Source organism: Leptidea sinapis, chromosome 26 (assembly GCF_905404315.1).
Source record: "Leptidea sinapis chromosome 26, ilLepSina1.1, whole genome shotgun sequence".
In the NCBI taxonomy this organism is placed as follows: Eukaryota; Metazoa; Arthropoda; class Insecta; order Lepidoptera; family Pieridae; genus Leptidea; species Leptidea sinapis.
The window spans coordinates 1439428-1465512 of record NC_066290.1 but is presented as its reverse complement, the minus strand read 5'-3'; the positions used below and the strand labels follow the sequence as shown (position 1 = coordinate 1465512).

At 33.0% G+C, this 26085-nt stretch overlaps 2 protein-coding genes across 5 annotated transcripts; one reads left to right on the top strand and one right to left on the bottom strand.

Annotated features, from left to right (window-relative positions):
- Positions 1 to 1001: 1001 nt before the first annotated feature.
- Positions 1002 to 8192, top strand: LOC126972315 (translocator protein-like). 4 transcript variants are annotated; one of them, XM_050818981.1, is made up of 4 exons: positions 1002 to 1094; positions 2218 to 2478; positions 3857 to 3951; positions 6426 to 8192. In XM_050818981.1, exons 2-4 carry the CDS (start codon positions 2244 to 2246, stop codon positions 6609 to 6611), a joined length of 516 nt encoding a protein of 171 aa, XP_050674938.1. In that variant the 5' UTR covers positions 1002 to 1094; positions 2218 to 2243; the 3' UTR covers positions 6612 to 8192. The 4 variants fall into 4 exon arrangements, with proteins under 4 accessions (XP_050674938.1, XP_050674937.1, XP_050674940.1 ...); XM_050818980.1 differs by lacking the exon at positions 1002 to 1094 and adding an exon at positions 1308 to 1443; XM_050818983.1 differs by lacking the exon at positions 1002 to 1094 and adding an exon at positions 1446 to 1562.
- Positions 8193 to 9583: 1391 nt separating this feature from the next.
- LOC126972285 (nucleolar protein 14 homolog) lies at positions 9584 to 22141 on the bottom strand. Its single transcript, XM_050818929.1, has 11 exons — positions 21829 to 22141; positions 21557 to 21750; positions 20552 to 20637; positions 20190 to 20390; positions 17884 to 18008; positions 15866 to 16008; positions 14726 to 14841; positions 13719 to 14455; positions 12561 to 13555; positions 11384 to 11539; positions 9584 to 9714 (listed from the first exon to the last, which is right to left on the bottom strand). The coding sequence occupies exons 1-11, from the start codon at positions 22021 to 22023 to the stop codon at positions 9624 to 9626; spliced, it is 3039 nt and encodes a 1012-aa protein (XP_050674886.1). The 5' UTR covers positions 22024 to 22141; the 3' UTR covers positions 9584 to 9623.
- Positions 22142 to 26085: the final 3944 nt, after the last annotated feature.

Here is a 26085-nt window from a genome sequence, read left to right as displayed (position 1 = left end):
TAAAATTAATCATTATTTATTACTTTTTTTCAGTGGGAGATATTGATTGGAAACGATTCAGATTTTTTTTTAAATAACGATGTTTCGATGTTTCGATCGTTAACTACAATGTCATACATTAATCGACTAATTAATAATTAACGACGTATAATTCTTACAAACAATCATTATTGGTGGTCCATGTTTCAAAGTTAACCTCTTGGAAACTTTTGTTTATGTTGAATCGAACAAAAAATATAATCGAATTTGAATTCATAAAAATCAATTTATTTAACAAGAAAATCAATGTTTCTTGTAATTTCCCGCTAAGAAAATTGAAAAATACACTCAAAATATTGTTGACTGATAATAATTTATCCAAGAATGTTATATACAAGATTTGTATTAGTTAAAATTCACAATAATTATTTTTAGCTTATAAATCACAATTGTTTATAACGATATACTTGTAAAAATATATCCTGTAACTTCAATTTAATGACTGTGCTTGTCATTATAATTTTCAAATAGACCGCGCTAAAAGTCTAAACGTAAAGTTGACGCATGCGCAGTGCAAGTATTTAGAATACAAATATTCAAGTAATTAAAAATAATTAATTAATTAAAAAATAAACAATGTCAAATGGGAACAAACGTTTGTTATACATGAACAATCATAAACAGAGGTTTATTGACCCGTATTGCTAAAAAAATATTAAAAAATGGGATAGGGGGGGGCTAACTTAAGGGCACATTTTTAATATATTTTATTTTTTAAATAAATAAATCGAGACATATACAAACAAATGTTTATAGAGATTTGTAGATAGAGAACAAATGGCGAACTAACGATGTAATAAAATAAAAAATTAAAAAAAAAAATCTGGGGGGCTAACTTTCGTGAGCTAAGGCTTTGACTCAATATGGATTCCGGATATCGAAGACGAAACAAATAATATGCACTAAAAAGAATAAAAATAATTGCGTATTTTTATACACTCTAATTCTAGTAACGATTATTGTTATTTTTGAACCGGTGTCCTCCCGCAACGGCCCCGCTCTCGGCTCTCGCCTCCTCACGTCGTGTGTGTGACTCAAGCACATCTCACCTATTTGTATGTAATTTCAAACCTACCTAGGCTGACACTGGCTTCAAAAATATCAATAATCATTTCTAGAATAACATTTATTATTAAGATTGTAAAAAAATACACAGTTATTTTTATACTTTTTAGTGCATATTATACCTATTGTTTTCAAATAAGTAGTGTTTTTGAGGTCGGATGACTTTTTCTTAATTTTATTTTATTTTTAGATTTTTAGTGAATCTGAACAACACTAACAAATAATTCGTCTAAATTCGTGTAGATCTACTAAATTTTGCAATGCAGCAATGAACGTAAGCGCATTGCAATTTTATTACAGACTGTTGCCATGTATTTTGCCACAGATCGCACCCTTACTGTAAGTCATTAAGGAGTTCCATTGATCATCTATTTTACTACGAAAATTACATGAATATAACGACGACGACGAATGTGCAAAAAATATTTTAAGCCTAAATGTTTTGTTTACTAAATTCTGTTAGTATATTTTTCATTCTAATTTCAGGTTCAGGACCCTTACGTATGACTTCAAAAATATTTATTACAACACCTGAAAAATAAAAAACCAAAAACTGTCAAAACCGTAACCACTAAAAAACCTATTAAGAAATATTAGTTATGTAAATTATTTTTTTCTTTGAGATAACTAAAACGTATCCTTAGTTTAAACTATTTATACTTGGCTTAGGTTCATCTTAAAATTAACCTTAAAATTAGAACACAATTTTAAGGGAAACCTTAAAATTAGAATACAATTATATTAATGTAAGTGTCGATATAAGAAAGACGTATTTGTTAATTATCGATAATATAAAAGTAAAAAATAAATGGCTTATTTATATATTAAATTATCGATAAAAAATATGGATTGATCCCAACCGTTATATTGGTTTACTATATTTGTAGTATTACATCATCAGGTGATTATGTTGGTATCAATATATAGTATGTGTTTCATGCGACATTTCTCATCATTTCTATGGCACTCAAACATAGTGTTTAAATTCTCTTTGTGTGTTATTTATCATAGATAACAGCACTACAGAAATATTATCAGCCAGACTTATCATTCAAAGTAAATTTTAAAAATATTTTATTAAGTGTAAACCTGCTCCACTAAATTCTGTTACAGACACTAGACAGTTGTCAGCACTTATAATGCCTAACTGGAAACTAATTGGTGCCATGGTATTACCAAATGTTGGAGGATGGCTTGGTGCCCTTTCAATGGCAGGCCAAGTGCGAAGCCCTACTGGGAAGGCTTGGTATGACGATTTAAATAAACCTAGCTGGCAGCCGCCGAAGTGGGTGTTTGGGCCAGCTTGGACTGCATTATACACAGGGATGGGATATGCTTCTTATATGGTGTATGAGGACTGTGGTGGATTTACAGGTAATAAAATGCAATATTTAATATCTTAAGCTTTTATTATGTCATGCAATATCTTAATTATTATCTTAAAGCATATTGGAAATGCCTCTCAATAAATATCAAGTTTCTGTAACATTTCAAACATTTGAAGATATAAATCTTGATATGTCTTTGTTCAACTCTCAGGTTGTGGTTTCATCTACAGGGTCTACTTTACAGTTGATAGCCTGATCAACCCCGATATTTGCTTAATAGGAAATTGACTTGAGATGTTGCTCTTTCAAATCTAAACAATTTGTATTTTTTTCAAGTGATTACACTCGCACACATTACACTTACACATATTAAATTTAAAAACAAAATCGATGATTGATGCATGGATCGTACCTGTGACCTTCCACATTCTGTGTAAAAAATTCTAATTTTAAAGAAAAATTCCAGTGTGTAGGTTGTTGTGCTGTCACATATAATATATATAAAAGGCATCTATTTTCTCAAAATTGATTCCTTTAGAATTCTTTTTGATGTCATTTCTAATAACTACTAGATACTACCGCTTCGTAAACAAATGGCGCTCTGAGAGAGAAGAAAGTGGTGCAAGAAACTCTCCCAGCATTCTTTTTTGCACTCTTTTCAATAAAAATATACAATATTGTACAGTAATTTCTATCGCTATAAAATAATCACAATCTATTCCCAGGCTATCCGATCATTTAGATATTCAGCAGTGGAGTAATAGGACTTTCAACAGAGCCATATATATATACATATCATTGGTAAGGGCCTGGCTAAGGTTGCTGCACTAAAGTGCAACACTAAAAACAATAGAAGCAAAAATAATTTGTTGATAGTATTAATGTGCAGAGTACAGCTTGACTCAAGTCAGACTCAATTACCACTTTGGACTCGCCTACTCATATACCTATTTATTTTGATTCAAGTACTCCTGACTCACTTCTGGTACTCACTGACTTGGTTCTATAATATTGTAAGTTCTTAAATAGCTTCTAAAAAGATCATTCTGTAATAAAACTTATAGAATTTGTTTGATTTCTTAATGATTGATTAATTATCATTGTCTCATTGTAATATGAAATGTACAGGTATTGTTTAAACTGCTTTTCAACTTTTTCCTTTTTCGTTTTAAATTGGTAGCGGATTCGAATTCATAAATTTTGACAAATAAGTTAAATTTGTACAAAATTACTTAAGAATAACTAATTGTTTTCAAGGTATTGTAATTTTAAGTTGTATAGAAATTGCCATTTTTTAATTTATAAGTATATGTAAATAAATAAATGTATATCTATTTTGTTTACAATTTTGGTATAGTAGAAAATCTGCTTTATAATTTTAAATATAATGTAATCCTGTATAACAACATTTTTGATTGTTCTAGATGATTCGCTGGTACCTCTGGGATTATTTGCATCCCAGCTAGTACTGAACTGGACTTGGTCACCAATATTCTTCAAGTTCCACAAACTTGGTTTGGTAAATATTCTAACATGTTCACACATTTATTTAAAGAGTTACATACTAAATTAAAACGTAAAAAAGTATATCTTAATATAACATAAGAAGATAATGATGCTTCTGCCTTCCTTATCCATTGTTTCATCTGTTGTCACATGTTCGCAATATGTATTTCCTACTATTGCCAAATAAAAAAATAGCCATTGTACAAAAGTATTTAAAAACCATGTAGTAGTTTAAGGTTTATGATGGTACAGAATCAGAACTGTTTTTTATCAATCAAAAAGCCTCTTTTATGTAAACTTAATATGTAATATTTTACCAATATTATATGACGGGAAGCACTTCTGCTCCTATATTCCGAAATTCATCTACGGATTAAGATGTTGAGCTATCCAAGAATATTTTTGACAAATATTTGTGATTTATCGAATGCTTTTGATTGTGTTCTACATAAGTCAGGAAGGAATAGCGCTAGACCAACTGGTTTCATATTTAAACAATAAAATCCAGATAGTTTTTATTCAAAATAGGAGTTATAACCAGGTCAAAATTACAACCCATTCAAAATAGTATGGGTTGTAATTTGACAAAGACCTGATGGGAAAGGGTGCAAGAAACTCAGTGGGCTTTTTTTTCTTTATTTAGTTACTATATAATGTAGTGTCGTACACTAAAATTTAACTAAATAGTTTGAAAATGTTCACTCCATTGCCAATCTGTGGTATCATTATGACAATAATTTATCGTTTTACATTAATGATCGACCTAATCTTATAGAAAAAAACATAAAATAGTATTTATGATACTCATATTCAAAGTAAAAAAAAAACAAATGACGGAGGTATGACGAAATAAACAATTTTTTATTTGACATCGTGTTCTGGTTTAGCGCTAATAACCTATATACATATAAATTGTTAAATAACAAGAAACATATAAAAAATGTACCGCGCCAAACATAAAAAAATACGATTGTTTTGTTTAACGAAGAGATGGTAAAACCGGCGGATTTGTTATATTTATTGGCATTACTATTGGTTCCAATTTAAAATGGGCATAGCATGCAGCCTTAGGTACGCGGTTGAAAAGATTAGATAATTAATTGACATAGATACGGCGCGCCTAGTTTACCTAGTTATTTTCACAGTATTTTGTCATATGGTATATTATTATGGTGCAATTCAGCCGACATAGAGGGCTATTTACGCTATTCATAACCTGCGGGCCTACCATGAACTCTTATTGCGATTCAATTGACAACCTAAAATGAACTGCTTTGCTATTTCGTACAACGACGTGAATAGAGCTATCTAATTTAGGTTGACGTCAAATCAACTGATTAACCTTTCCGCATCGGGCGTGCCCGCGGGCACTGGTAATTCAAAAAACAATGAGAGCGGCTGTGCCCCGAGGCACTCTTTTATCTCACCCAGTTTTCACCCTTATTAGTTGTACAAGATGGTTTATTTGCCTACGCAGTTATGAACGAGTGAAGTCCCATACACATTTCGATCCGTTACGATTCAAGGCCACCAATATTCGACATAGCACTTTTCGCAATGATGTCAATTGAATGTCAAAAATTATATCAACTAAATCGCAAACTGATTTAGTTCGTTCATTCATTCGCACCATGAGGTGTTATTTCAACCTAAACTGGATAGCTTATTTGTCAAAGTGACCGATTCGAAAAAAGTTGCTACTTCCTTAGAGGAAAGTAAATCGTGTTGTTAATAACTTTTAAAATAGTGAAACCATAGAAAAGAAAAATTTTATTGATTAAAGATGAGATGAGAATACTTTATTGTAAAACAAAATACTGAAAGTAAATACCAAAGATGAGGCAGTAAGGGCTCGGGCTATAGCCTGTTCGCAAGAACGAATTAAAAAAAAAGTACTCTGTGGTCCTGTCAAATCAAACATCAATGGAGGTGCGTTCATAACTCGTTATTTTTACGAAAACACATAAGCAAACATTTAATTTGTAATTCAAAGAACTATATTTATTTATATTACTATTATTTAATAAGTATAAAAAAGGGCTTAATGGTTTATAATTTGACGCAATTGCGCAATTTTAAAATGTATTTTTAGTATTTTCTACGCAAAAAAACCGCTAAAATCATATCATTTTAGGTTTCGGAACGCAATTTTATTTCGTTCATTCTTCATAAGCGATCCAAACGCCATTCAGTAAAAGGCACTTCATGGTACGAATTTTAGTGATTCAGTTTACGTATCAAACTGCATCGGATTCGCATCGCTTATTAAAAGTTGATGGTAGGCCCTCTGGTTCCTAAAAACCCATTAAGAGAAAAAATTAACTGGTGCCTCTCAATATATTCTTGATAATGTAACGAAATTTTATTTAAATACAAAGAGAGCGGATATTCTTGCGCCCGTTCTTCTCAGGTCTGATTTCGAATCCTATGTTAAAGATATGAATTTGAGTGACTAGAAGCCTAGGTAAAGATTCGTTTAAATTTCAGGCCTTCTACCACATCTTAGCGTTGGACGTGGCAGCCGGTGCGTGTACTGTCAGCTTCTTCAGAGTCAACAAGAAGACCTTGTACTTAATGGCTCCGTACCTTTGCTGGTTGACATTTGCGTCGTTCCTCAATTACACGATCTGGAAACTTAATCCTAACATTGAGGAAACCAAAAGGGAAGAATAACTTTCTCTATAATATCTACAACCAACATATATGTACCTACATGCATTTTGATTTATATAACGTAGGGTGAAAATAGGGTTAAATAGGTACAAGTGTAAGCACATTTAACAGGTTGTAATGATTTTTATTTTATTATACAAATAGTACAAAACGAGACTCACAATCGCCTATTAAAAAGTCGTCAAAAAATATCCGAGCCGCGTTGTATACACGCACCCATTAACTTTACAGATAACATTAAAACGATTATTAAAATTAACACCTTATTTCGTAGCAATGTTCAAAGTCTTTTGTATACGCTAATTAGATGTAGTGACACTACGTAACGCACGAGACGGACGCGAATCTGACCGAATAAAATTTGTTTTATTGCAATGTAATTGTTTAGCAAAATTATTAAAAAACGTCAAGTGAGATACACAATTTTGTTAATTTAAAGGGGGCAAACCTAACTGAAATACGAATCTCCATCCTTATAAAGTTTGGATAACCTGTTTTTCACTGAACATTTTGTCATTGCGTTGTATTCACAGCGCGGTCGAAATACAACTGAACGAAAACTCTACCTAATAGACACGTAGGCAGAGTTTTGTTTCAGACAATTTTTGAGCGTGATTGTGAGTCTTGTTGTTTTTTGGACTTCAATGGTTCTCGGCTATTTTTTGACACCACGTTAACTTATATGGAAGTATCTGTATTTAAATAATAAAAATCAAAATCAAATAACTCTTTCATAAGTATATCATTTTGAATGATTATTGAAATTATTATTTATTTACTGTGACATTTCGTTTTGCATTGGAGGTACCTGTGACCAAGCAGCAAAGTTAGCGAAACTTCGGTATAAATAAATAGTTATAATATTCGATGGTAATTAATGTTACAATTCTGATATTATAATAATAGTTTTAAACTTTCTTAAGCTGAAATTTTGCCCTCGTTTATATTTTAATCTATAGCAGATTATAATATAAACGAGGGCTATAGATAGCTATTCTGGGAAATATGTTCACTCGTTATTTGCAGCAAATTTATTTGTTTACCTATAGAAATACTGATTTGACTGTCTATGACAGATCTATTTTAGGTATTTACATAGATACCTATGTATATAAGATATTAAGGCCATAGAAAATATACCAAAAAATGTCTATATTATGTACAATGTATGCAAAGAATTAGTATTTTTTATAATGGTATTACAAAAACACATTTACCTCAAAGATCAATGAATATAATTCACTCAAAGAGGAAAAAGACTTCAGATAATTCATTTCATAAATGTATAAATAAAAATGAGTTGCATATCGGAATATTGAATTTGAATATTTTTCTTTGTAAGATTTTATTTTAATCTAACTTTTTTATAAAACTCTACTATACTTATTAAACATAAGATCAAATAATTATTTATATTTTTTTTGCATGAACAAAACATTGTCGTAAAATAAAGGTGTGTACAGATTGTCACAAATGGTGCTATTTTACACAATCATAACGTATTTAAATAAAGTACAAATATAATGTATCTAATGTAAAGAATATGTTTTGTTTTTATAAATATAAACCTTCTTGAAACTACTTGACAATTTATCTTTGTGCAAAACCCCTCCAAAGATATATATTGTTAATCGTGATAAGATTGTCAATTGGGGACATAACATCATATTTTTATATAAACAGAGTGTCAGAGTAAACTGTTAATCTACTGTACCAACATACAGATAAAGAGATTATTTTTCTGTGTTCTATGCGACTTGGTTCGCGTGGAAAACATAATTTATTTGTCCACCAGACAACATTAGAAAGTACTCCCCTTAATGCATTTCCCTTATAGTGTTTGTTTAAAAGTGTTTACTTTTAAAGTAATGAATGTAACACATTTATGGTAAATGTTATATTGTTACCAAGTTAAGTCAAGATTAGTTAATGGTGCTCTATACTTAGAGACGTCTGAGAATTCCATATTACCTATACAAATAAATAATTAAATAGAGTAGAACTTGTCGAAAACCACCACACTTGATAAATGTTTCTTCCTACTCTGAAGCCAGCCCCAACACGACTGTCATTCAAGAAGATATAGGTACTAAGCAATACGCAAGCTTGTTACTAAATCAGTGATGCTCAGCAAGCCATTCTATTATTTTCCCCGCACAACTCAGAATTAAATTATTTGTCAGCTCGAACTCAGAATTTAGTTAAGTCAATGCAAATATCGGCAAGTTGACTATTTACTTAAAAAACCTGCTTAAATAATTGTTATTTATTAAAAGGATTTGTCCTATCAATTAGTGCTATCAAACTACTTTCATCCCCCACATACTGCAGATATCTCCTGACCTCGCCCCTTGTGTGTTGTACGCCTTAGTCGACCCTTCACTTAACATTTAACTCTTAAGATTTATGCAAGCAACGTTGATCCATCCTCTATAGTCTATACAATACAAATCCCATCTCTACCTCAAACCGACTGTGGATTAAAAAAAATTGGTTGTCTGTAAAGTCGGGTTACAGCCGATAATTTTAGTCAAAATTGTAACATAACCTATTATTACTGCACTCGCCGACCGATACACTTTTTTTAATAATCAAAGAGCGCTGCCTGCCTCTCTATCACTTGTTCCTCGGTCTCGCTTGCACGCTCGTCTCAAACGAAATGTGACACGATTTATTACATTATCACGTCAAAATGAACAATTATTTTTTTGAACACACTGAGAAGAATGTCATTCATTTACCCAATTTTTTTTTGTTAACTAAATAGGTACATATTTTATACACATGTGAATGATTATTAGACTAGATTGTACTGTTTTGTTTAAATTAAAGTTTGAAATGAATCAAATGATTTATTATTAATGTTATAGTAGCACAATCTCCTTTTCTATTTTATTTTTTACTACGTATTTGCACTTGTGGTAACAGGTAGAACTTACACTGAGAAAGTTATCAATAATTAAACAAATGTATTTTGTTAAAAATCATTTAATTTTATAACAACAACTACTGTCATTTGCCTCTCTTCAATTTGTTCAGTTCTCCTTGTTGTATTGAGGCATCTTTGTATATTTGTTTAACCTTCTCCTTTCTCATGTTGTCGCTGAAAATAGAAATATTTTTATTAACATTAAGTAGGTATATGATATATGCTAAGCAATTCACTATAAAGTTTCAATTTTTGTAAACATATTTCGTGGAAAATTCTAATATTTCCATCGAACTTCTATAAAATTTCAATATCCTTTAATATATAACGTTAGTGTTGAGCTGTCTCTAAGGTACCTACATGAGAATTTGCATGCTCTATTCTTGAGATAACATGTAGACAGAGATGGTCAATTTTAAAATTTTGTTAATTTAAATAATTGGCCTGGTGATCACATACCACCAGGTAACATGAATGTATGCTCGCTTCACTTCTTCCATAAACAAAAAAGCAATTTAGCATTCGAGCAAAAAGTATAAAAGGCGCGGGCTGCTTCGATTGGGCATGAATGTATTGCAATAAGCATAGCAGCATTGCATCCATATATGTTCACAAGTCAGACACAACAGTTAGGTAGACTGATACTAAATATTTATTTTTGATAAGATTTATGGACGATCTGGGATTCGCCCCCAAAGATATCTCCGGGGCAAGTAACCCAACGCGTGTAAGAGACAATAGACAAAGCGTGTGAAAGAGAACATCTCTATAGGAGATACAGCAAGATAGAAAAGGTAAGCTAATCTGTTGTATATCTCGAACTGTAACCGAATTTGATTGGCATATCGTATACAGTCTTATTTAGAATATATAACCACCAGCTAACGCACACATTGACATCAGAATTGGTCGTCTATAGGTAGGTACGCTAGTATATGCAATCGTGTACGAGAGTTTTTTTTGTTAAACCCATGTTTATTGCCAACCTCTTAGCGCAGTGGTAAGTGATTCTGACGTCTGGCTGCGGACCCCGTATTCGAGTCCTAGTTTATTTCCTCCTCCTTATGTGATTTTTGTTATTTAAAAGAGGGCAAACAGGGGAAGGGGGCTATCCTGATGGAAAATTAAAATTCAACTGCTGGCCTGTGACTTGGGCTCACTGTTATGGTGAGTACAGATTGGTGAAATGTATCGTGCAATGAAAGAATTCGCCGTGCACATCGCTGCAACATATCGTGAAAGGTACCCACTTTGTAACAATTTCTCATAGTTTAGACGAGATGTCGAAATTACGAAGCATTATAAGCCGCGCGTGAAGCGTTCCGTATTTTGTCGGTTTTTCGAACGAACACAAGAGCGTTTGCGGATGAATGGCGGAAACAGACGTACGCGAGGGGTCCGTAGTGAATGCGTGGTATGAGCGCGCTATGCGTCCATGCTTGCAGCGAACATGCAATGGAAGGTAGAATGATACATTTAATGTTACGTTTCACCAGTCTGTACGCACCTTTACAGATAGATAGCAGAATAAGAAGGTGCCCAAATTGGATTGGAGAATACTGCAGCAGAAACGTACGATTGTGGAATTTTAGACGTGATGCGGGGGAAAATTCATATTTTGACGTGACGTCCAGTGATTGAATTATTTTCAATTTTGTATTAAATATATTCAAACCTAGTTTGGGCTTACATAATTTGTGGCTATTAAAGGCCTAAATATGAAAATTATAGTAGAGATTGAAATCACGATATTGTATCTTTTAATGCACAATATGGCAAAAAATAAAATTAAAAACCTTTTACCTAAGATTGTTTAATAGTGTAGTATTAATAATCGTCATACCTCTGTATCTTCTGCCTCAATTTGACAGAAGCTATGAATGAGTTGTCACGCCGTATCTCGCGCAGCGCTCCCTTCATCTCCTTCTTGTACTTGGTCTCCAGATGCTTTCGCTCCGTGGCCTCACGAGACAGCTTTGGGTTGTTTTTGCCAGTAAACCTGTGAGAAATCACAACTGCAGCTATTCAATGTGAAATGAATTATACTACTTCTAAAATGGTGAATAAAATCCAGAATAGCCTTCGGTCTCGACCTTTATTTAATTTTTTTCAGACTGGGTCCACCAGCTGACGAATGACGTCTAGAGAAAACTATGGAAGAAAGAGTATGTATAGCGAGGCAGGTGGAGGAAGGCTTCTATTTGCCGTCGTTATGTGTGTGTGGACAAGGTATAAGAGTCAAAGAAGTCACTAACTTCACTAAATTTTTAGAGACCTCAAAACATCATCCTCATTTAACATGTCAACATGAGAATACTAGCCTCAAAAATATTTTTCAAGTCCACATTTTTCTAATTTTTGCAAGCAATGTTAATATATCTTTACAATATTATAGCTTCCGATACATATAACTAATCTAAGACATAGTCGCGGACATACATGGCGAAAAATTTAAGGCTCCTTTTACTACAAAATCCTAAAAATTTCATGTAAAGAGTTGGCATTTCTAACTATATTATAGGTTTTTACCTTTTAACTAGTTGTGTGAAAACATTCAAAATCACAATTCGAAAATCACAATTTGATAATCAATTAAATCACTGTAAATATATTCTAACAAATATTTTTCGAAGCTATCCTTATTGTGGCACTTTTGGGAAAAAATGATGAGAGAAAATTTTTCACGAGATACGCGTAAAGTTAACAACGATTTTCAGACTGCATGCCAGTCGATAAATTTCTCTCTTACTTATAGTATAGTGTGAAGTGATATCCGTATTAAGGATACTTATTTGGCAAATGACACTGTCACTACAAAACAGGTAACTATAATATCCAAGATGGCAGGGTACCTGCTACAGTTTTGTCACATGGCCCAACAGTCAAATAATTTATTATTAATATAAAAGTTTTGGAGTTATTTTTGTTTTCCTATCCCAGAGTACATGTATTCCTACACGTTATTTTTCTTCATATTATGTAATGTAATATATGATTAATATTTTTTTACAGATACTTACACATCCTGAACATCGGGTTCATAAAGTCTTAAAGCTTTTGGTCGGACTTTCTCTCTGGCCATTGGCACAAAGGTCTTCATTTCCAAAGTTTCTTTCATGTATTGAGTCACCTCATTTAGTATACTACAGACATCCTTAGGATAAAAATCAACATCTACCCTTCCCAGTAATTGTATATGCGGCTCAAAAATACAGTTCAAAGCTTCTATTTCTATATAATTATCAAAAAATTCTCTCAAAATTAATACTGATGTTACCAAAGACCGAATTTTATATCTATCATTAATCGCATCTACCGCTAAATCTCCCGCGGCCATTTTGTTTTCGATCACCATTTTTGAGCAATCATGTTCCAAATTCAAAATTTTAGAATCTCTGTGCAACTTGAATGGCGGAACTAATTGAACTGGATTTAAAAGTGATGTATTAGCACTTAGATAGAGAATACCTCTTAGAAAATTAATAGCTTCGGGAACAAACCTTTTTGATAAAGACGTGTATTCTAGTACTAGTGTTAAAATGAATAAACCCCTAGATAAGGAATATGCATCCTTAAATCGCGATTGACTTAATATTTCGGTCATGAATATCAAACATGGTGTCGTAACCGGATGTCTGAAATCTGAAGTTGGGTATAACAATGATACCAACTTGAAAAACACTAAAGTATCTAAATCAGGAACACGTTTAACATTCTTTTTAAAATTGTCATGTTTTTCCTTTATTAATTCAACTAAAAACTTCTTAGTTGATACTTTATTAATATGAATGAGGTCATAGAAAAAAGGTGCTATTTTATCAAAAATTAAGAATGATTTGATAATATCGACTTCCTTGGTAAGATTTGTGAATACATCGTTGATATATTGCAACAAATACGCGAATAATCGGCTCAGATATTCCTTATTATTCGCAGACAGACCGGGATCGTGAGATTTTATTATCTTTTTCAATGTCGCCGACTGTTCTACTGGTGATTTGTCTCTTAATAGATCCTGAAAGCAAAATTTATGAATTTAAAAAAAATATTTGTTAGGTACGTAATATTTTAGAATTTCGAAAACCTTTTTATATTATATTTGAGCAACATCACAAAGCTTGGCTAAGTGATTACTTACGCTCACGATAAATAATCAGAGTCAGAAATAATTTTTTTACCTTTAGTTGAATCCCTTCATTAGACTTCATATCGAATAGGGATCCAAGATTACATTCACTATCTGATTCGTCCTTACTTTTATCTCCATCACTACCCTTATCAGAATGATCATCATCACTATCTTCACTTTCGTTATCACTGTTGTCATCAGAATCATTATTACTTTCATTCTCGTCACTATTACTCCTATCTTTTTCATCATTTGCCGAAGATTTAAATAATTCTTTTTTATCATTCTTAATTTTAAAATTGTCTTCTAAACTATAATCTAACTTGACCGTTTTTTCACTACTATTACTTTGTGGTAATTTTCTTTTGCGGTTAGCGTTTTCTGTAAATAAAGACGGTTCATTTTTTGTAGTTTCGTCATCTGAATTACTTTCCTCATTCCTTGAGTTACTTGTTGTTCTATCATCACTACAATGTAAAACATTATCATATGATTTGTGAGTTGCTATTTTTTCTTCAGACGCACCCTTTACTTTTTCTTCTATAAGAAGGTCTTCGGTAGGTAGCAATTCGTCTAGATTTGAATTACTTTCAACATCACTCCCGCTGTCAGATTCCTCGCCATTTACTTCAATAGTTTTTTTTACTTCAGAATCGTTTTCAGTTTCAACCACTTCATCACTTTTCTCATCAGTATTTTCACCATCATCACTTTCATCTTCACCGTCACTTTCTTCCGATGAAGTATCTGATACGCCGTCATCAAATTTCTTTTTAGCGTTCGGTACTGCAATAGAATATTATTGTTAGTTAAAATTTTGAGATTATTCTTCGTGTAAGTAATGACTTAAAAAAACATCGTTTCATGCAATGGCATGGCTGTATAAGATTAGATAAAATTGATAATTAATATTTTTTATAATAGAGCACGAACAAGTTTGTGGGTGAACAGGTGTTAAGTCGCCACCGTTTAGAATATCTTGCAACACTAGCAGGATTCCCAAAAATATTGCTGCCTACTTAAGGGTTTTTTTTATAAGAAAAAGAAACTGTTTACCTGAGTAATCATTTAGAATATGTTCTGGAAGCAAGGGTTTTCCATCTTTGTCATATGCTAACATTATTTCCTTTTCATCATCTAACTGGAAGTTATCGTCCAAATCATCAGCTGACCTAAAATCAATCACATTTAAATTTTAAAAGCAAAATAGCAGAAACAGTTGCTAACAATTATAATTGGCTCTCATAGTTTCGATTATATGAAGTTTTTATTAAATTTTATTGTCCCCAAACTGATTGATACCATAACCCCTTGATGATATCGTAATTTCTTTGATATACACCATTGCAGATATTATAAAGAAGACAAGAAAGAAGTTATCTACTCAATCGGCAAGTATTCTCGGCCAGATAGCATCAAAGCGTAGATCATTAGTACTTCTAGATAGATCTATGACAGCTGTGAAAAATTTCAAATAAATTGAGTTTGGAGTTAACGTCTCTTTTGAGCGATTCACCCACACTAACACATAGTTTCATACAAATCGTCAGCACACTGAAGTATTTAACCTGGACTGTTTTTATCGGTTGTCTAACAGCAAGGGACTATTTAGACGTATAAATTATCTAAGCATCAAAGATATTATATTAAGTACAGTTTACCCTAGAGGTGGCCCTTGACGAAGGGTGTACCAGTCAGAGAAGTAAAATAATTTTATATATTATTGTGATTCGGACACGCTTTTTATATTTATAGCTGCACCCAGTTATCCTATAGAAATATGATGCAAAGAGGATATAACACTAAGTTATAAGAGACGGGACTGCCTAAGTAAAAATTTAAATTTAGTTTAGTATGAAACGTGCAGTGATTTGACATAAGTTTAAAAAAGTAGTAATTGGCAGTATGCGACTGGCGACGTATAATCCGGCTAAGTTTGAAAACGTAGAGTTGCTTAAAACGTAGACAAGGAACTTTTTGATTTAATATTATGTCGTAATATATAATTTCGTTTATCATTTCTAATTTTAATGAGTATTGAAAATTTAGTAAGCGTTATAATATATTTTGTAGTAGTCCCGGTTTTTTAGAGACTACCCAAATTATTAATACTATAAATAGGTCCAAGCGAGACAAACAGTAAAAGTGGCAAAAAAATATATTATATTTTACAGTGTCACGTGAACATTATGATACCTATGTTTGACTGTGGGTTGAACTACTCTCCGTCCTTCTTCCTCTTGAGGCAACATCCTCTGCTGTCTCGCTCGCTCAAACTCTTCCAACTTCTTCCTCTCTTCCTCTTGAAGCTTCTCTGTGCTTTTTAAAGCATCTGATGGCTTTTGGAGTATTAATATTATATTAGTATTACAATAATTCCAACAAGTACGAGTTATACTAACTGCGAGTTTGCACTGCCGAAACACATGTTGAAAACCCTGTTTTCTGTCATTGTATCAAACTGTGGTCACACAACTTGCTCAGCCGAAACTTTCTGGACTTTTCACAATCTAAACATGTTAACCATCTCATAACAACTATTTAGTTCAAAATGTTTAAAAAATAACATTTCCAAAGTGTATGTTTTTAGTTTGTGCGAACACGGACATGAACAAATCTTGAAATCTGACAATGTTTTACCTAGTTTACCTACCTAGGTTAGTTTTTTTTTCAGCTGATGGTAATTGATACGCCCTGCCCATTACAATGCAGTGCCGCTAAGGATTCTTGAAAAACTCAAAAATTTTGAGCGGCACTACAATTGCGCTCGTCACCTTGAGACATAAGATGTTAAGTCTCATTTGCCCAGTAATTTCACTAGCTACGACGCCCTTCAGACCGAAACGCAGTAATGCTTACACATTACTGCTTCACGGCAGAAATAGGCGCCGTTGTGGTACCCATAATCTAGCCGGCATCCTGGGCAAAGGAGCCTCCCATTGGTAGCTAGTTGTCTTGAGTGTTAGTAATCCCAACAAAACAAGTCGCACGATTTGTTTAGTATGACAAGTTTCGACACATTGCATATTTCATGTTTCTTGGTGCAAACTCACAGTAACTGACTAATAGATAACTTTAGAATTGACATAACTATTCGAATAGCATTGAAAATTACTATCGATCTATTGGTCACCTTTTTTAAAGGACAAATGACCCACCAGGTTACCTGAAAGTGATTACCGCCGCCCGTGTTCTCTTGCAATACCAGAGGAATCATAAAATAATTCCGGGTCTTTTAAATGAATGTATGCCTTTTTAAGGTCCTTGCCATATTAAAATTCAAACGTAAATATTTTTTTATCCATGTAAGCCAGAATCATTAACGTCAACATTATACATTTTACCATTTACCACCACTTCGGAAAAGGTTGAGCTTTAATCTGACACTCTTATCTGAAACTCATTGACACTTTCAATCTAATACCAACGTGAAAACCGAAGAAGAATGTTCATGACTAATGATGCTAGTATATAGAAAGGCGGTGGCAGAACTGTCACGTAGGTAAGATACGGTAAATTAATATGCGTTGAAAATTGGTATGTAGGTTAAAATTTAGTAGGAATTCTGAATATTTCAGACGGGGATTTCTTATTTCGCGCAGGCAAAGCACTCCGGAGAAATTGACCTGCGGAGTCCGAACATCAATTCGTGAATATGTCTAATTCAAGATATAATTATTTTGAACTCTTAAACCCTGCCGGGGATGTCAGAATTAAAGGCGTTAATAAAATGTATGAAACACAAGTATTGTGTCAAATTCAAATTCGAATATTTTTATTCAAAATAGGATTTAAAATCACTTATTGAACGTCAAAAACTACCACTCATTCCAAAGAGATTGCCTCAGACCTGAGAAGAATGGGCGCAAAAAACTCAGCGGGGTTTTTTTTATATAAAATATGGATTACAATGTGATATCGTACAATAAACATTTATAATTAAAGAGCCTGAGGGTGTTCGCTTTATTCCCAGTACGTGGTGTCATTTAGAAAATCGTTTATGCTATAATAACCTTTCCCACACAAACGTTTTTTAACAATTCTTTTAAATTTCGTAACACATTTGTTTTGTACATTTGCTGGGATCATATTGTAGAAGCATAGCATTGCCCAACAAAAGACTTACTAACTCGACCCAACCGAGTAGTAGGCATAACAAGTTTGTGTTTGTGTCGATAGTAATACGAAATTTTTAGACTTAAGTAAGTACTTACTACTCCGCGTTTCTCAAATCTCAATTCTCGCATCATTTTGTCATAGTCTTGTCCTTTCTCCGCTTTATTTAACAACTTGTCTATCAAGGATTCCTCATTATCCGTCTTCTGTCGTTTTAATACAACTGCAACACACATTTTTATTTAATTTTCTTATATACCTATTCGTTATTAGATTTTATAAGGACACACCAGACACCTAGTGGTTTTGGCTGAGGGTATAATTTTTTTTTCTTGTATAAACTACCCAGCTAGGTAATATCATACAACACATTGGCCAGCAGAAGATAAAGTACATAGTCAAAACAAAATTCTTAAATACCCTTCTTGATAATAACAGATGCCTATAGATAAGTATAGTTAGTGAAGAGAGATGAATTTACGTAAGTGAGTAAAAGTAGGATATGATATACTATTATGATAAGCATTCAATTCAGATATTTTATTCCAAATAGGCAATAACGTTCTATACATATGGACAAATCACGTCGTATAAAAACAAACATGCCACAAATTACACCATAACAAGCGTCTACAGCTATAACTATACACATGAAAAAAATTTGCATTGAAAGTGCTGCCAACTATTCTATTAGGCTGCAACTTCACCACGATGGCAATAATTTAACATACATGATAGATGGAGCTAGTGATAGTAAAAAACTCACTTAACTTACTTATTAAAGACTTGACTATCGTGTTGTAATCATTGAATGGCTCTCCTTATTTAAAGGTGACTGCTGAACTTAATAAACGAATAATAATTTTCACCCACACAATACAAACATCAACATGCATTCAATACAGTCTACAACTAACAACAATAATAACGAACGAAGCGAAAACGAAAGTCTACAACTAACAATAAAAAGTAAAAACTATAAATATAATTAGCGCCATCTAGCGACGGTACGCTAAGAGCGTAAAAATAACGCAGCGCCATCTCTTGGCCTGGGTACACTGATTTTACAAAATAAAAGCATGAGTTATATGTCTATCTCTAATATAAAGTGTATTATCTATGGTCGCATTTAAGTATGTTGAATTTAGAAACCCGATATAGACAGTGACAGTTGACACGCGACTATCGCATATAGCACGACGTTCTGCTATCAGACTGCAAATGTCCTAAATAAAGGGTATGTTCCGATATGTACTGCGAGCACTGCACAGTGCTATCACTGTAGAAAAATTAGTTCCGTTATGGACTGCCAGTATACTGCCGCAGTACCCTAGGGAAATATATGACGCCGGAACGACGGAGGTCGTGGGTTCGAATCCCGCATCGTTCATAAAATTTTATTTGTGTATTAATCCTAGAAGTGAGGGTTATCACTTTAAAAACATAACATATTGTTTCACCATATGACGTAATAAATCGCCACCATATTCTACTGTGAGCACTGGCGTTTTCGAGGTAAGGTACTCGCAGTACTTTGATCACGTGATCAGTCAAAACCACTCGATGCCTAAAATATTAATTAAAATATTTTTAATTTGACAGTACTCCCAACAAAAGTTTTTTAATGAACCAGAAATATTTAATACACTCATTTGAGCGCTGCGTCAAAAAATGCGGCTGACAGTATACGGGATTGCGTTCCGTTTTAAATATTAACCAGTATAACTGGCTATAAAGGAATGGTGAAGCCAGTATACTAAATTGACGTCACACTGTACAGTGGTCGCAGTGCACATACCCTAAATGTGTATAGAACGTCATTGCAAGCAAAGATTATAAATCACTTGGAGGATCAACCTGAAAATTGCTTTCGAAATTCGTAAATATTTGCCTCTGACATATGAAAAACGGATGCAGAACAGCAGCGGTGATATATAATATTCGCAATGCAAACAAAAAAGATTAAAGGTTTTTAATTAATTATCCTACATTATATATTTCCTAATATGTTATTATTGGGGTTGAGCAGGTTATCAACTCTAAAGTAGATTCTGTAGATGGAGCCACAACCTGAGAGTTGAACAAGACATATCAAGATTTACGAACCACACATCATTTGAACGATTGGCTCAGTTGGAAGACCGCTCGGTCGGAACTCGAGAAGGCCGCGGATTCGAGTCCCGCATCGTTCATAAACTTAATTTAACCAGCCTACTACTCAAATTGGATTAACAGCACAGTGTTCGAAATTTTAATAAAATCGGTTCTGTAGTTAATGAGATCATCGTGGACAAACAATATATATATATATATATTTAAATTACCTATATCATTTATGTATATTTAAGAGACCTAATAGATTCTTCAAATTCAACATAACCTAAAAATAAGATATTATGTGTACCTGGCTGTAGGTCTTTCCATTCAGTATCTAGCTTCTCAGTCAAATCCAAAGTTTGTTCTTTTTCCTTTTGTTTCTCAGCCTTTCTCTTCTTAGATTCAGCAATCAGTTGCTCAATAAGATCTTTATGTGATTTAGCACCGTCTTTTGCTTCAGTTTTAGAAAGAATACCACCTCCAAAATGGCCATCAGATACAAAATCATCTGAAAAGAACTACATTTTTAACTAAACATAAATTTTTTGCATTATTTCCGACAATTTTTATAATAAACTGTAAACAAACACCACATTTCCATGCTCTAACTCCCCTGATAAATGCTATTATTTCTAACATGATTGAACTAAGTATGTGTTAAATACTTACCATCAAGTCCACCAAATCCTTTTTCACCATCTTCATCATCAGACCGAGGATCATCAAACTTTTCAACTTGTTCCAATGTTTGACCCCTGTAATATTTGTCACATTCATAAGTGATACAACCATTAAAATAAACATAATATTTAGTAGTACATTGGACCAAAGGAATGTAAATAGTCTTATCTTAATAGCTCAAAGCTTTTATTATCAAGAATTACAGATTTTTATATCTATCAAGAATAGATATATATATAAATCTAACTATATATGTCTGAATACAAGTTTTTTATTGAGTAGGTGGACAAACAAGAGTAGAAGGGCATCTGAAGGATGTTCCTCACTGCCCATTTGTGGAATCAATTACTGGTTGTAATTTTTCTGAAGCAATATTACTTAGACTTTCAAGAACAGATCATACTGACTGTTAAAACACCTCTTGACCACTGGTGTTGTACTGTCATGTAAGCATCCGGGCCCTCTCATACCATTAAGGAACTTGAAGTACGGTCAAGAAGAAGGCTCAGTCCTCAAAATCAATTCAAGAAGTAGGGTCATTCTTGGCATTCTCAATTGCAATGGAGCCCTCATATTAGAGGCATAAATTTAGACCACATATTAAAAATTGCCATATGAAAATAGGATACTACAAAATCAAGGATAGTTTGAATGGTAAAATATTTCAACAGGCCAATTATAGTCTACTCCTCTACATTTTATTAGTTATATCATATGTAGTATATAATGTTAATTTCATTGAAATCTACTTGGGATAAAGAGTTTTTGAATTTGTATACAAACTATTTGTTATTTTTAAGTGATACATATTTGGAATTAATATTATTGGGGTTGAGCAGGATATCAACTATGAAGTAGATTTTGTAGATGGAGCCACAACATAATGGCAACTGCACATACTTATGATTTCAGAGAGACAGGCCTGATATAATATGAAAAAAATGAGAATTGGACAAAGAAAGAGAAAAACCAACATAATATAATAATTAATACCTGTGTGTCAGTATTTCATCATCAGCTAGGTTATAAATACTTTTCTTAGTGTGTTGACGAGCTCTCTCCGCAGCAAACCTAGCTATCATTCTATCTTCAGCAGACAACTGATTGTCTTTTTCACCAATACGGCGATCGATAAATGCATTAGTCTTATTCATCAATTTTATTTCCGTTCCCAGGGTGTCTTTTCGCTGTTATAAATAAATTAGGTATTAAAATTTTATGGAAATCATTGAGGTCTGTCTTACTGTCTATTTAAGTCTACAAACCTTTTGTATAGCTTTAGCACGAGAGACACCAGGTAAACCTCTATCATGTTTCGACTTTTTTCCTAATACTTTAATTTTTTCTCTGTTTATGTGCACTTCAAATGGATTTAATGATTTCTTCATACCATCAAGCTTTTTTTTCTTTTGGACTCTGTCTGCTAATCCGGCATTGCGTTTATTCTTTACTTTTGCCATTATTGCTTTGTTTATTTTATAACAGAAACCAGCACATTTATATAAGACTATTAATAATCAACACATAAACAATTACAACAAGAAACTTTTAGGTTAGGTAATGCATAGACTAATTACTAATACACATAGGGGTTAATGTTAAAAAAACACATGGTTTTGACATGATATGACATTGACATGTGCGACCACAGAACAATATTACTGTAATATTTATGCGACATGAATATTGGAAGTTTTCTAATTACAGCACTAAAGCGCATTTATACGGCTTAATGCTCAATGTTGCTTGTTCCAATGCTTCGCACAATCGAACACTTTCAAAAATACTTTCGCGTGATGCGTGCAATCGATACCAAGTCAGTGGTAGAAAATTAAAGTTATCATAGAGGTATGTGTAAGACATAGAGGAAGAATTTAGTTACTTTTGTTACTATGACTACAAAGCAGTCATTAGAGTTATTACGTTGTCATGAGAATAAAAAGTTGTTATAAATTTATAAAATTGTTTTCTTATATTAAATAATGCTGAATGCACTGATTTGCTCATTGTCTACTGCTGATACTCTGCTCTATCTCATATAACAGGTTATGGGCCCAGAATCGGGAATAAAAGAAAAAAATGAGGAATCACGTGCACATAGAACAATTGAAAAGAGAAAACTACGATACATGGAGGATCCATGCAAAAGCTGTACTATTAAAACTTGGCCTTTGGAGCTATGTTTCAAATAAAATTAAGAGACCAACGCGAGAAGGTGATGCATTGAATGACTATATGGAAAAAGATGAGTTAGCATTAGCCGAGCTATTTCTCATAATATCACCGGGCGAATTATAACAAGTTAAAAAATGTCAAACAAGTAAAGATGTCTGGGAAACGCTAGAAAGCATATATTATAGCCAAGGTCCTGCAAGAAAAGCAAGCCTATTAAAAGAGTTGATATTGAAGAAGATGAAAGATGGTGATAACATTGTCAATCACTTGAATAAATTTATGGATATCGTCGATAAACTAGCAGATATGGACATACCAATTAATAAAGATCTTCTTAGTATTATGATGCTGTACAGCTTACCTCAATCTTTTGAAAATTTTAGAATTGCAATAGAATCCAGGGATGATCTACCAGATCCAGACAACTTGAAAATAAAGATAATTGAAGAAGCTGAGGCAAGAAAAAATATAGCTCGTACAAGTGAACAAAACTCTGAACAAGAGGCGCTGTATAGTAGACAACGTGGCAAAAATAAAAAAAATATTATTAAATGTTTTAAATGCAAAAATAAAGGACACAAAGCTCATGAATGCTGGTCAAAAGTGGACCGAGTTAATAAAAAAAATGCAAGTCTATGTTGTTTAGAAGAAACATGCCTAAATACGTCTGATAATAAAGAAAAAATTAAGAAATGGTGTCTTGACAGCGGATGTACGTCACATATGAGTCATGAATTGAAAAGATTCTTTAATATGGACAAAGCTGATAACAAAACGTTAAGGTTAGCATCAGAAAACTGTCTTGCACAAATCGAAGGACGAGGTCCAGCAAAACTTTACACCTATAAAATACCAAATCTGAAACTAACTGAAGCCTTGTACGTATCATCGCTGACTACAAATCTAATGTCAGTTGGAAAAATAACAGACAAAGGTGGAACAGTTTTATTTAAACAGAAAAATGCTACCGTGATGCGAAACAATAAAATTCTGTTAAAAGCAGAGAGACATTCAGACGGTTTGTACTACGTTAAAGAAAAGATAGAAGAGAAAGGTAATTACTGCGAAGCAAGCAAAATGCAGCAATGGCATAGAAAGTTAGCACATCTAAATGAAGGACAAATGAGAATAGCACTTGATAAGAAAATTATGGAAGGCTTAGAATTCAATAAAAGTGACACAGTTAGACTGTGAAATCTGTGCTAAAGGCAAAGCAACAAAATTACCGTTTAATGCACCCAAAAATGAGTACTATTAGAATACTTATTGCACATGCAATTTAATATAAATTTAAGTTATCCTAACTAGACGTGTGTACTGCATTTTTAAACGGCGATATAGATGAACAAATTTATATGAAGAAGCCGAAAAATCTGGATAAATATTTGAAATACATAATTACACATGGAAAAGACAAAGAGATGATTAAAAAAGCAAAAGAAATGCTTTTATATATAAAAATAATGGGATATGTAAACTAAACAAAGCCATATATGGTTTGAAACAAGCAGGAAGACAATGGTTCTTAAAGTTACATGAGAAATTGTTGGAAATCGGATTTAAGAATTCTTCAGCGGATCCTTGCTTGTATATATTAGAAAAAGGAGGAGAAAGCTGTTTGCAAACATTTATGTGGATGACTTAATACTAGCATATAAATCAGAAATGTTGTTACGAGAAGTCAAATCAAAACTGCAAAAAGTTTTTTTAGTTACGAGATATGGGTTCACTCCATCATTGCCTGGGCATACAATTCACCCATGTAGGGGGAGAAATAACATTGTCACAGGAGAATTATATTGAAAATTTAATAAATAAGTTCAACATGGCTGAATGTAAGCCAGTATCAACGCCCATGGAGACTGGTCTGAAACTGGAGAAGGGTAATGGACTCACAGAGATGGAGAATATACCATACCAAATGTTAATTGGATCTCTAATGTACCTCGCTGTAGCCACAAGACCAGATATAATGTTTGCTGTTAGTTATTTGAGCCAATATAATACATGTTTTGATAATACACATTGGCAAACTGCAAAAAGGGTGATTCGTTATTTAAAAGGAACGAAGAATGTAACCATCAGATATAAACAATCAGGAATGGCACTAACAGGCATGGCTGACGCTGACTGGGCGGCATGTACCGTTGACCGTCGTTCATATACCGGTTATATTTTTAAGTATGGTGGTGGCCTTATCAGTTATGCATCAAAGAAACAAAGAACAGTGGCTTTGTCAACAGCAGAAGCCGAATATATGGCGATGACAGAAGCAACGAAGGAAGCTTTACACTTGAAATTTCTGTTGGAAGATATTGGAGTTTTTCAACAAACTGTTACGATCTATAATGATAATTTGGCTGCACAGATGTTAGCAAACAATCAAATGACTGGTAAGAGATCGAAACATATCAGTATAAAGGAACATTTTATACGGGATTGTGTCCAGAAGAAATTAGTGGACACAGAACATATGGAGGCAGACCTTTTTACAAAGGCATTACCACAACCAAGATTGTTAAAGCTTCTAAAGATGATAGGCGTCACTCAGACCTGAAGGTCATCGTGAGAGGGAGTATCATAGAGGTCTTACTCATAGAAGAAGAAATTAGTGACTTTTGGTTACTATGACTACAAAGCAGTCATTAGAGTTATTATGTTGTCATAAGAATAAAAAGTTGTAATTAATTTATAAAATTGTTTTCTTATATTAAATAATGCTGAATGCACTGATTTGCTCATAGTCTACTGCTGATACTCTGCTCTATCTCATATAACAAAAGTGTTTTCCTTTTAAGTTGTCATTGATTGGAATTTTACATTATAATGTTAGTAATATTGTTAATTACTGAAAAAAAACTTCAAGTTTTCGATTCGTCATAGTTTTTTGTAAACATTAAAAGTTAATTCAGGCTTTGCTAAAATAAGGATTGTGTGGTTTTATAAAGCCACGGTAAAAGTGAAACTCTTTCTCACGTTTCACGAAAGTTTACCAAAAGCAAATATAAGTTTTACTTCAATAAATAACAACATTTACATTAAACACTGACAAACAACATTAACATTAAACACTGACAAAAACAAAATAAGAAACGTGGTGCACTGGCATAAATGAGTAATAGTTTATTACACTAAGCGGTCAGCTGCTGCGAACTATAAGCGCCGCCCGACCGTCACGCATCATGCAACACACAGACGAAAAAGTTTGAGACGATGTAATAAAAGTTTCACTTTAAAAATAAATATAAGTATGGATGAAGATAGAAACGTTACATTTACCAACCTAATTTTTTTTTCAACACCGAACTAAGCGCAGTCTACTGGTACATTTGAAAACTATTTCACGT

Excerpts from the sequence above, each read along its gene's own strand:
- LOC126972315 (XM_050818981.1), top strand. The coding sequence starts at position 2,244 with ATGCCTAACTGGAAACTAATTGGTGCCATGGTATTACCAAATGTTGGA. Across the intron at positions 2,479-3,856 it reads GGACTGTGGTGGATTTACAG|ATGATTCGCTGGTACCTCTG; the intron begins GTAATAAAATGC and ends TGATTGTTCTAG. Across the intron at positions 3,952-6,425 it reads AGTTCCACAAACTTGGTTTG|GCCTTCTACCACATCTTAGC; the intron begins GTAAATATTCTA and ends TTTAAATTTCAG.
- LOC126972285 (XM_050818929.1), bottom strand. The coding sequence starts at position 22,023 with ATGGCAAAAGTAAAGAATAAACGCAATGCCGGATTAGCAGACAGAGTC. Across the intron at positions 16,009-17,883 it reads GATTTGAGAAACGCGGAGTA|CCATCAGATGCTTTAAAAAG; the intron begins GTAAGTACTTAC and ends ATACTCCAAAAG. Across the intron at positions 14,456-14,725 it reads TATTCTAAATGATTACTCAG|TACCGAACGCTAAAAAGAAA; the intron begins GTAAACAGTTTC and ends ATTCTATTGCAG.